The sequence below is a fragment of the Colletotrichum fioriniae genome (genome assembly GCF_027942845.1).
Source record: "Colletotrichum fioriniae strain IMI 355084 chromosome Unknown scaffold_7, whole genome shotgun sequence".
In the NCBI taxonomy this organism is placed as follows: domain Eukaryota; kingdom Fungi; phylum Ascomycota; class Sordariomycetes; order Glomerellales; family Glomerellaceae; genus Colletotrichum; species Colletotrichum fioriniae.
This window is the reverse complement of record NW_027076843.1, coordinates 40,627-52,001: the sequence shown is the minus strand read 5'-3', so window position 1 is coordinate 52,001 and position 11,375 is coordinate 40,627. Positions and strand designations below refer to the sequence as shown.

At 51.9% G+C, this 11,375-nt stretch overlaps 3 protein-coding genes across 3 annotated transcripts; 1 reads left to right on the top strand and 2 right to left on the bottom strand.

Annotated features, from left to right (window-relative positions):
- Positions 1 to 3,795: 3,795 nt before the first annotated feature.
- N0V96_006218 (uncharacterized protein) lies at positions 3,796 to 5,037 on the top strand (the record flags this gene model as incomplete). The annotated part of the gene is made up of 1 exon (XM_053190926.2): positions 3,796 to 5,037. One exon carries the CDS (start codon positions 3,796 to 3,798, stop codon positions 5,035 to 5,037), a length of 1,242 nt encoding a protein of 413 aa, XP_053051844.2.
- Positions 5,038 to 6,897: 1,860 nt separating this feature from the next.
- On the bottom strand, positions 6,898 to 8,115 carry N0V96_006217 (uncharacterized protein; the record flags this gene model as incomplete). The annotated part of the gene is made up of 3 exons (XM_065757639.1): positions 6,898 to 6,931; positions 6,981 to 7,853; positions 7,940 to 8,115. The coding sequence occupies 3 exons, from the start codon at positions 8,113 to 8,115 to the stop codon at positions 6,898 to 6,900; spliced, it is 1,083 nt and encodes a 360-aa protein (XP_065613556.1).
- Positions 8,116 to 9,117: 1,002 nt separating this feature from the next.
- Positions 9,118 to 10,070, bottom strand: N0V96_006216 (uncharacterized protein; the record flags this gene model as incomplete). Its single annotated transcript, XM_053190928.1, has 2 exons — positions 9,118 to 9,550; positions 9,607 to 10,070. 2 exons carry the CDS (start codon positions 10,068 to 10,070, stop codon positions 9,118 to 9,120), a joined length of 897 nt encoding a protein of 298 aa, XP_053051846.1.
- Between the last annotated feature and the right edge of the window lie 1,305 nt (positions 10,071 to 11,375).

The following is an 11,375-nucleotide window of genomic DNA, read 5'->3' as shown; positions in this document are numbered from 1 at the left end:
TCTTTCTTTCCTTGCCAGTTTTTGTGTACTAGTTTGGGCAAGCCAGGCTGAAGTTACAGCACAGAATAGCACAGCACATTCCGCAGAAGACTGGACCAGGCGACGCCACATCGAAACGGCCGGGCTAGATGTGAAAGTAGAGCAAAGCCACCATGCCAGGCTGGGCTGGTGAATGTGTTGACTACCTACGCAAAGCAATACCTAATTACGCGTCGACGAGAGAGGCAGCTAAACAGGGTGCTTTAGTATGATGCAGAGGAGAGGGACCAGAGGGGGGGAGGGGCCTTTTCGGTTCGTACTAGGTACGGCACGGGTTTGGCTAAATGGCCGTCGTCACCACGTTGGCGGGCGCTCCATTATTCGCGGTCGTTCGATGGACGGGGCCTTGTAGTGTGATATGGAGATGGGCGGGCTATATGAGAGAGAGAGAGAGAGAGAGAGAGAGAGAGAGAGGGAGTCCGAAGAAGCGGACAAATTTCATGGCTTCATTCGATGCTTCTTGGCTTGATAGGGACTTTCGATTGTCAGCCGAACTCTCAAGTGCCAACTTGAAGTCGTCACACGAGGGGTCACGAGGCTGTGAGTCTGAACGGAGTAACACAGTAGGTAGTTTGGAAGAGTGTTTGCCGAAGTCAGCGAGGATTTACGAATTACATTCCTGGTCTTCCACGATGCTTCCCCTGAATTTCCGCTTTGAGGGGCTTTGCGAAAGTAGGTACGTATTTGCGAGTAGTGTACATTTCCAAGCGGACACGGCGGGACCACAGGACGTGCCCGACCCCCAAGAGTCAGAAGAGACTTCTGGAGCACTGGCAGCGCATATGTCAGACTTACCTCACTGACAGTGCCGGGTTGCAGTACTTAGGCTACTTAGGTACAGCATCCAATTTGCACAGGTTGAGGTGGCTGCACAAGTTCAATTCACAACAGAGACAGCCGGAATTCGCCTCCCCAGTGCCCCCTCTCGCCCAGGGCTGGTGGCTCAGTAAGGTAAGTACCTGTATCCAGAGGTATCCGTGTCGAGCAGTACGGTAATAGCACCGCTCTTGCCCATAATTCGATTTGGGTCCTTAAGGTTCCTTCCCCCCATTTCCCCCTGCTTGCGCTCCTTCTGGGCAGCCCAGGTTCATTTGGACATCGTCACTTCCTCCTTGGAATTGGATGCAAACCGAAGAAAAGGTACGTATTTGATACATATCTCCGCTGCGGCCTTTCTACCTAGCAATACGTACCCCATACCTTATCGTACCTTGCAACTCCCGTTCCCTTTCCCATTCCATTCCAAGTCCACCTCTTCAACTTCGTCTTCTTCTTCTGCTCTCGTCGGGTCTTGGTTTTTCTCTTCCTCTTCTCTTTCGCACATTTTCCATCCCCGTTTCTCTCTCGGCGCCCAACCTCTCAACTTTCTTTCCCCCCGTCTTTCCCGTCCTTCTTCTCTTCTCCGACGGCAGGCCGGTTCGCCCTGTTATTGCCCCAGAGGCAACACACATCCTTTCTCTCTTCTCATCTCTTCTCCTCTCCTCTTCTCTAACATCGACCCTCGCACCTGGTAGTGTGTACGTACCCCGACTCTACTGTGAACGGATACTTTACGTAGTCCGCCGAACTAGAAACCAAACCAAACGGCGACCATTCCACCTCCAATTCCAGGTTCCCGCTGCGTCTGCGATCGCTTCTTCTCAAAGAAAGACAGGGACTCCCCTCTCTTCTGCCTCGACCTTTCTCCCGTCTCTTCCCTTCGGCCACCACAAAAGACGGCACTCGCACGCCCACACCCACTCTTCCACACTAAACACCTACCAATCCATCAGCACTCACCCTCCTGAAGTACTCCCCCTCCACAGCGCTTCCGACACTCGCTGGGGACCTGAGAGAGAAAGCCAAAAGTGAAGAGCCCTGATATCATCCTTTCCGGCTCCGTCCCTCCATCTCCCCACCTCGCAAACCGGCTCCAACACAACACTTGACATCCTCGCCTCGCCTCGCCTTTGTCAAGTACCTACTGTACCCCCAGTAAAGGTACTTCGCATTCCGGCACACACGAACGGGGTTCACACCTTACCGTCTTTTCCATTCTGCTCTTCGGATACCTTAGCGTGCCTCCCCGAGCTACCCTTCAACCCTTGCCTCGGGCTACCCTGCTCTTGCATCCGCCTTTCCGTCAACTTACATCTATACATCTGGACCCTGGTGGCCATCTACTCCTCCTTGACCTCTCTTTCCAACCACTCTCCTGCATCTAGGACCCTCTTGCCAAACTCCTTCCGCATATCTCGCCAGCCTTTTCAGTCTCCTTCCTACTCAACTAGGTATATTCAACGTACCTACACTACGAATTCCACGAGAGACAAACGACATTACGCGGCAGCCTTCTTCTTCTTCAACGACCCGAAATTCCTCTTCCATCAACTTTGGAAAGTCAGACGTCACGCAGTAAACGAATTCCATCCTGTTTAGCCCAGGCTCTGCCAGCTTGACCAGTTGTCGATTTCCCCTCTCTTCTACAAGGCACGACGTACGGATTTCCATCACCGCTCCTTCATCTCGGGATACGCCGCTCGGGTCAACCAAGAACCTGTCCCGCCATCACACGATCTCATTGGACACCGAACCCTACTTTTCAAGCATCTTGTAAGTCTCTCGTCTTTCTCTTTGCTCTCGTCACCTCAGCTCAGCCCATCCCGCGCCCACGGACACACAAGGCCAACTGGGTCCTCGGGCCACTGACCGCTCACGAGTCAAGCCACTCAAGCCATTCAAAAGCCTTCTGTTCTGCAGCCCCGCCAAATACAGCATAGCTCCCTGAGCCTCATCAGAGAAGGTGTTTCTGGGCTGACGCTAGATGATGTACTTGTAGGCCGCGCATTCCCCCCCATAACCTGCTCTCCAGCATCGTCGTCCCCTATTTCTCTCTATTCTTTGTTCTGTTGCTGCCTCGCTCAACGCCTCTGCCGCAATCATTCACATTTGTCGCCGTGTCGACCAGACTTGCCAGTCACTGTAGCGATCGATCACACGTAGAGCACACTTCGAGACCAGTGTAACGCACCTTGCGGTATTAAACCACTCAGAACGGAATCCCCAGGACCCGACCTGCACTGCACCGCTACCAGCATCCGCGTCTGCATCAGCATCCACCCCCTCCTTGGCGAACTGCAAGTGGAGAGCTTGCCCGATTCATACCCCTCGCATAAGACGATCCAATCCTCATCCAGTCGGTTGATTTATCCACACCGGCTTTCCTGGCTGCATTTCCACTTGGAAATACTGTCCCTCGACACCGCACGTTGGCTGTAATCGGGATTATCGCCTTAATCGCGTCCATGATTCCAACAACACCGTGTCGCTGAATTCCAGACTACCATCATGTTTCTCCATTCTGGCGCAAGCCTGCATGGGCACGAATACTCCAACAAGACCGCTACCAGCGGCAACCAGCCTGCGCGCAGGCATATTCTCCTACGCTCATCATTAGGCGCATCGCCGCTTCAGCGATCATCATTTTCAACTGACGAGACCGAGACGCCAACACAACGTGTCAACCGACGCCTTTCATTACAAGAGCCCGCCTCCGCTGCCCGCCCCGTGCGGAGAATCCGACCGGTATCTGATTTCGTCCAAAGAAAGGACCTCGTCGTACGTTTCGAGGAAGAACCTACCGTTGTAGGTGACGAAACACATGGCCTGGATGGCGTGAGCGAAGACGAAGGCAGCCTAGTATCGGAGATTAGCGATACAAGTACTGTAAAAAGATCCAAAAGAACAAGGCGAGCTGCCAGGCAATGTACCAACTACATGCTGGCTTATCCTCCCCCAAAGCTTCGTACGAAACAGAGACGCTTCGTTTCCATCCGGCCGCGACTTCTCCTACAGCTGCAGCAACTATCGAACGACAAGCGGCCCATGCCCGCCATCGATGTCGTCCCCTCGAGCATGATTGCTGGGACAGTGATCCTTCCCCGCCTCGCACGACGTTTCCCCAAGATGTTCAGGGTCAAGGGACAGCTGGGCATGAATGGCCTCATCTTGGCCAAGAGTGAGGATTACGACAATAACGCTGACGACTCGGACTCGGACGAGAAAGATCTCGATAAGCGCGACTTGGTGGCCGTCATCTCGCCGGTCTCATCTCGGAAAGAGGGCGAGCGGAGGGATTCTGGTGAACAGACAGAGATTGTTTTGGCGGACGGTTCAGTCTGGACGGCCACTCAGACAAGCAATGGGTCGTACGATTTCGTCCACGTTGATGAAACTGGCCAAACGACAATTGCGAGATGGGCCAGACGAAGTGCCCGCCCTCTGTCCACGGCTACATGCAGCGCGGCATCGATCACCGCTCCCTCGGAGTACAAATTTACTTTCAGCATCCTCGATCCACAGCTTCGTCGACACCCCGTCATGGCAACTTTGACGCCGGCTAACCTCGAAATCTTGGATAACTACACCACCGTATCACAATCCTCCGGGCGTTATCCTCCTACACGACCTTTCAGCATGGACTTGAGCGGCGATAAGGGTATTCCATCGCCGCCATCAGCATCCCACGGCGCGACACAACGAGAGACTCACCCTGTGGACGAAGCAACTCGAATCCTTATCACCGTAACTTCAGTATGGGTATCCCTCCGTCATGGCCAAGGCTGGGCATCGTCGGCAGCGTCTCCTGTGCCGGGGACCATCCGACCCGCACAGTCTCGTACTGTTAGCGGCAGCAGCTGCCAGAGTCGCGCATCGACCTTTCCTGTGTCAACGATGGAAATGAATCGGATCTCCTCTCCGCCATTAGTGCAGCAACAAGTAGTGACTCAGCCCGCATCAGTTGTGCCCAAGAGGACATTCTCATCCGGCGCTGCCTTCATGCAGCGCCGTCAAACAAAGCTTGGTGGCGAGTCGGTGACCACCGACAATGCGGCCGAGTCTGATGATTTGGGCGGACTCGAAAAAGTGCCCGAGCCTGCGCCTATCAAGAGGAGTTTCTCCAAAAGGATACGGGATTGGGGCCATCGCTTCACTTCTAGGAAGACAGCAACTGCATAAAGACAGAAAGGAAAAAAGCAAAAAACACAGGAACATATCAGGAACAGGCGCAAAGACGCAAATAGGAGCCAGAGCTGCTTGACATTCAGCACACACTGTTGTAACTGTATTATTATCATTAAGCATAGGTATACCCGGAGATCGGAATCTGACAATATGCGTCGTGCGGAATGCACGTCGTGGAAAGTTGCGTACACTTGCTTGCTCTTTGATCATGGTGATTGACATTTTGCATATGAGGCGTTGTATACGAATTGAATGAGTCGGCTATAGACCTGGGGCGAGTGGTCTGTCTTGGCCTTGATGGATCCGATGGACGACAGCTGTATGATTACCTCAACCTGCAACTTTGATGCAGCCATCGACCCGAACGCTCAGGCACAGCCAGGCGCCTGAGTGTAAGGCTGAGTGGGGCATTGCCGGAGTTGGAAACGGAAACACAGCGAAAGGTCTCCGGATGCAGCGATCCGGAAACTGTGGACCCCGCACTCCGTGGACCCAGAACACAAAGCTGTGAACGGCAAGTGATCCTTGCGGGCGATCCCGATGCGCGATGCGCAGCGTTGCTCATGATCGGCGATAGGGATCCACCCCGGAGGTGGCCCGTGTGGGGTCCCTTCAGAATCGGAAGGCGAGCAGAATTCGGTTTCTCAAGTGTTGCCTTGGTGGTGTTGATGGACTGCGACAACCTTGTAAGTATCGAATCTGACCGAGGCTTACTCAAAATCATTTGTGATTTGAAGACGACCAGAGATTGAATGTGAGTTGCAGACTATGAGGCGTCTCCCATCAACTACAAGTTATTACCCACATCTAGACTTTGCAAGACTGGACTTGATACTTTTGAGGAAACGATAAATGTTAGAGACGAGAGCGACAGGAATTACTTGCGCAAGCAAAGATACGACTGAGGAATTACTACCTTATACATAACTCAATTATGACGATGGTGATTCAGAACAAGATAGCCTGCTGTTTTCAGTGGCGGAATAACTTGAGTAAAGGCCAACGGTCATGATTCAGCGATACAGATCAACAGCCTATCCACTTCAGCATAAAGCTAATGAAGGCCGCTGATAATTCTGCATTCACGGCATTGCGGTTCTAATTCCATTATACCATCCCATAAGACTCCAAGCCAGACAACAAAACTACATTGTCGTTGAACCAGAGGCCACCACAGTCATGGGCGAGTGGAAGCTGGGCTGCATTACACTAATCCTTCCGGAACGGAAAGACCGATATCAACCAGTAGAAAGCGTCGACCAATTTCCAAACAGGCCAGTCTTAGTTCCCATGCAACATCGGCGGTCCAGAAATGGCATGCCGAATCAGTTTGCGATGTATTTGGCCCCTGGGCAGACGGTACCCACGACCTTGGCTCCTGCGTCATTTGGAGAGACATGGACATCTTTCGGCTCAACAGGGCCGCCACTCGGGCACATCATCGAGGTACACCCAAATCCGGCCTCAAGAAACCTTGGGAAGCCTCTAGAGACTGTATTTTATGATCTGAAAAGGGCTTTCACGGTAGGATACTCCAGAAGGCGGCAGTACGGGGTGTAGTTGGTCCAGAGGTTAGAGAATCAGACTACAAGACAAAGGCCTGCTCTACGAAACACGAACAAATCGGTCAGTGGAATCTGAAAGCTCTTCAGTTCTTGTGTTATATCTCACTCTTCCCAAAATAGTTCAACAACGTGTTCGCCTGCCCTGGCTTCTGCCCCTTTTTCGGGGATTCTCTTTCAACTATTTTGCCAATTTCCAAGACAGCCATCAACTCCTCAAACTCATCTTTTGGAACAATCCCGCCGCTAGCTTCTTTATGACCCCTCGCAAACGAGTCGCCCAACCGCTCCCTCAAAGTCGTATCCTCGGCGCGAGCAGCGACATTCTGCAAAACCTCAATGATATTCACTGGCGGCTCCTTGGCTCGAGCACACCGAGGGACACGGCATGAAAAGTTGACCATGTCGGGCAAATAGCCTTCGTTGGCAACCAACACAACCTCAAGCTTGGATGATGATAGATGGCCCGCCCAGCGTGTGGCGATGACGGGGTGGACTTGGGCTTTTGAGTTGATGCGGAAGACGGCGATACGGCCGTCGGCAGAAAATTTGGGTGGCGTGTGGGTGCAGCGTTCGACCTCGGCGTTAACCTCTGCTCTGGCGGCCAGCAGGGACCTGTTGCTCAGCAGCTCTTTTGGAGAATTTGATGCACGGAGGGCTTTCCAAGCCGAAGGAACGTCATACGAGGCAGTTCGTCTCGGGGCATTGATGAGTGACACGGCGTCGTTGAGAGCCTTTTTGGTGTACGTTTTGAACGTGAACTTCATGTCGGGAAACGGAGGCTCCCATTTTAAGGTATTTCCCAAGTCTCCATGAGTTCCCATGACGCAAAGCCAGTCACATGCTTCTCGCACGCTCTTGTGGAGGCCTAGACAGATGAGGTACGTGAGTAGAGAGGTTGTCGCCACGGGAGGGGAGTCGCAGGCTGTTATATGCAACGCGTCTTTTGGATGGTCGTTTATCAGCGCGTGATGATGGTCAATGACTATACCGCGATGGGGGTCGTCGATGAGAGGTGGTGAAGAACGAGAGCCTTGGTCTAGGATGAAGATGTAGGTGGGCTTGAGAGAAGTCATCTCTGCCCGGCTCGCTTCGTCGTGGATGTTATGGCCCTTTGGGGGCAAGTACGCAGTGATGAGAGATGGATCTAGGCCAAGAAGAACAAGAGTTCGCTCCAAGATAACCCCAGATGTGAGGCCGTCGGCGTCCTTGTCCGGGACAATCAACGTAGGCTTTCCGGCAGAAACACTAGTAAAATGTCAGTGTGAGAGGAAACCACCCCTCGACAATATTTACGAGTCCAGCAGTCTAGCCCGTTGATTTCTCAAACTTACCATTCGCGAATGAAGGATCTCGCCGCCTCCATCTTTCTCTCTGGCGCGGGCCACACGATTTCGCCATCGTCATTCCTGACCGAGGGTGTCAAATGATATTCGAGTACTGCCGGTCGTGGTTTCTTGACATTCTTGCTCCCACCAGAAAGGTTTGCAGCTATCGCAGTGCGTTTCATACTAAAGAGATTAATGGGCACAAAGTGATTGCTGATTGGCCTCATGCGATTAATATAGAAAGAGAATATGGCTTTCGATCGTGGCCTACATTTACTTAAGTGCATTGCTATGACCAGGTAGTGGTGTCGAGGCAAGGACGGGTCGTCAGAAGAAAGCTGTTGCTACTAGTCAGTTCAATCCGTGGTCACAGTGCAAGCTGGAGCATGTCGTCATAGAACAGCCGCGGTCCCTGGATCGACACTTCTCACCACAGTGTATGTCTTATGCTCGTGGACACACCGCACACCGTCCTGCAACGGTCAGAGTCGCACGTCATTGCGGCAACGGTGCGTCCATGTGAGGAGGACGATAGATACAAGGGCTTAGATAAGCCAGTGTTCAAGTGAACATATGCCAAATTGGAAAGAAAAGGATGGGTAGTAATTGGATGTAGTAAGAGTTTTAGTAAGCTCAACAATCCACGCGTCATCGGAGTGACTTTTCATGACTGCGCGAGCAGAATTTACTGAGGGCCACAATGGAGGAGGGTATAACACATCCCGCAGCATGACTTTCTTATCTCGGCCTCCTTCCTACCAGCCAGCATCTGTCATAATAAAAGACACTTCTCTCCACGAACAGGAGCCTGCGCAAGCTGTGACCCACTGTCTAGAAATACGCCGGCTACAAGACCACCATAATTGCTTATGATAAATGGACAAAAGCGACTGAAGTAACTATGTTGTAGATCGACATTGTTTTTGGAGACAGAACTCCGTATTCCACTAGCGACGCGAGTTGCCCCATAAGTGCTCATTCGCTGGGTGGGATAGTCATCGACTATCAACTCATGTCGTGGCCTAGAGAAGAGCTCGAGAAGGACAAGGCTATGATCTGGTAATAGTCAAGTAAAACGCTAGAATGATATCTATTGTGGTATCCTGAACTCTACAATCAAACAAACCCCAAATCTATCTAGAATCCTGAAGTGAATTGTAAAGCAGTCTATGCTTGAACAATAATCAAGTGTGATAGACAGCAACATATTCAACCTCGTACGTCCCGCCAGACAAAGTGGTACTGATAGGTGTCTTCTTCCCGTAAATGGCATCGGGGAAAGATCCACCAATAGCCATGTTCAATAAAATGAAGTGAGGCTTCTGTACAGTCCCCTTCCAGGTGGCGGCCGGCATTTGTGACTGAAGAACCTGGTGAAACTGGACGCCATCGACATACCAGCGAAGCGCTTCTACAGACTTTGATCTGTCGACTTCTACGGTGAAGGTGTGGAAGTTACCAGCGCAGGACTTTCCAGGGCAAGAACGAAACCCGCTGAGGCCAGATGGCTCATTGCAAGCGCCACCAGGCTGGGTGCCGCAGTGCAAGACGGCATAAGCGCGGTCAAGATTGTTGATATTTTCCATGATATCGATCTCACCAACTGCCGGCCAGTTCCTAGACAAGATGGGTTAGACTAAAGGTTTAGGGCAGGCCGGGGTTAAGAAGCCTACCAGTAATTGCCACGATATTCAGCGCCCAGGGTCCAGAACGCTGGCCAGTAGCCAATACCGGCGTTGGCTCCTAGATTAGGGATCTTCAGACTAGCCTGGATCCGCATGGTTTTCCCCGGCTGCGCCATGAAATTGGCTCTGCGAGTCTCAATCCTCCCGGAAGTCCATGCTCCCGTGGAAGGGTTCTTGATGGCGGTAATCTGAAGATTCCCAGCGCCATTTACTCGGATATTGTTGGGGCTGTTGGTGTATGACTGTATTTCCGATGTGCCCCAGTTTGCTGGACCGCCGGGATAACTGGTCCCAGTGTCGATAATCCAGTTATTCTGGTCTGGAACTGTGTTGGCCTTGCCGCTGAAATCGTCATACCACACCAAATTGAAGCCGCTGACTTTTGGTATTTGTGCCTGAGATGTTGACAGCAGAGCCAGCAAAGTTACGGCGGTGCCAATGGGTCTCAACATGATTGGGGAAGTGGGCCGGGTCCTGGGTGGAATGTCGACCGAATTGCGGGTTAAAAGTTACTCTTGTGAGTGTAAGGATAGACAAAATATGCTGCTGCGGAAAGCAAACCGCTAATGCGACAGTATCACAACTGAAGGAGTGTCGTGAAGAGGGTTCCGGCGAGTGTTACACGATGCTTCGAAGAGGTGACCAACGTGGGTGTAATATACTCGATGGTGGTGGGGTCAAGGCCAGCTCACGAGATGGTCTAGATGTAGCTTCATCAGCTTCTCTTCGGGATGCAGCACCGGCTCGCTGCGTTCCTATGGGAGATTTGTTGACAGGGGGGTCCAGAAGCGAAGCCAGACGAGTCCAGCCTCCGATCCCAAGCCCATGGTTCCAAGCTAGGTACACTTCTCGGCCAACCCACCTTGCCGACGAAGAATACTGGTGTGGGCTCGCATGGTATGTGAAAGAAATGAGACTAGATCAGCTAGACGCAAAGCGGTAGCACTGAGACATATGGTCGAGATCAGATAAGACGCTGTTACCAATGCGGCTGTCAGCTACGGAAAGACTGGCTTGGCTGGCCAATAACTCTGCACATCCTGGCAGCCTAGCACTCGGGCTATGCAAGACGAAAGAATCTCATGTTCAGCCGCGCTTGCTCAATGTCGAGTTTGGAAATAATCATTGCGGTGGCAATTCCCTCCCTGTTTAGATGTGGTTCGCCATCAACCATTGGGACACCAATCATGCTCGAATATTCGTGCCCTTCATCTATTTAAACTATGATCGAGATGGGAATCTGAAAAAAGTTTTTTCAAATCGGCAAGATTCTCAAACATACTAGATTATGGGAGCAGCAAACATGGCTGAGGATAATGACGTCGCAAGATATATGCGGCGCCCTCGTACGTCAGTTAGATCGCGGACGTGTGTCGATGCAGTTGGCCTATGAAGGCCGCTTTGCGTAATTAAAGAAGGCATTGAATATAGCTTGGAGCTACTCTATCAAGCAAAGTCTACAGGGCCATGTTGGAAAGTCGCTAAAGTCTGCCAAACCTACCAAAGCCTCGGAATCGAAACGCTGATGGCTTGAACCACCGTCGCGCCTGCTCGTCTGAGATCACAGCGTCTTTGGTTAAACTCCAGCCGCTGTTCCATTCCCGACAAATCTAACAATGAAAGTGCATGTCCAAAGCCGAGCTTTTCCCTTCGTTTCCTTTCGGATCAAATTTTCCGACGACGTCCTGATCCTTGCTGGCATATTGAGGTACACGTATTACTACCACGTGGGCATCGGGGCCTGGCACAAAGATGGA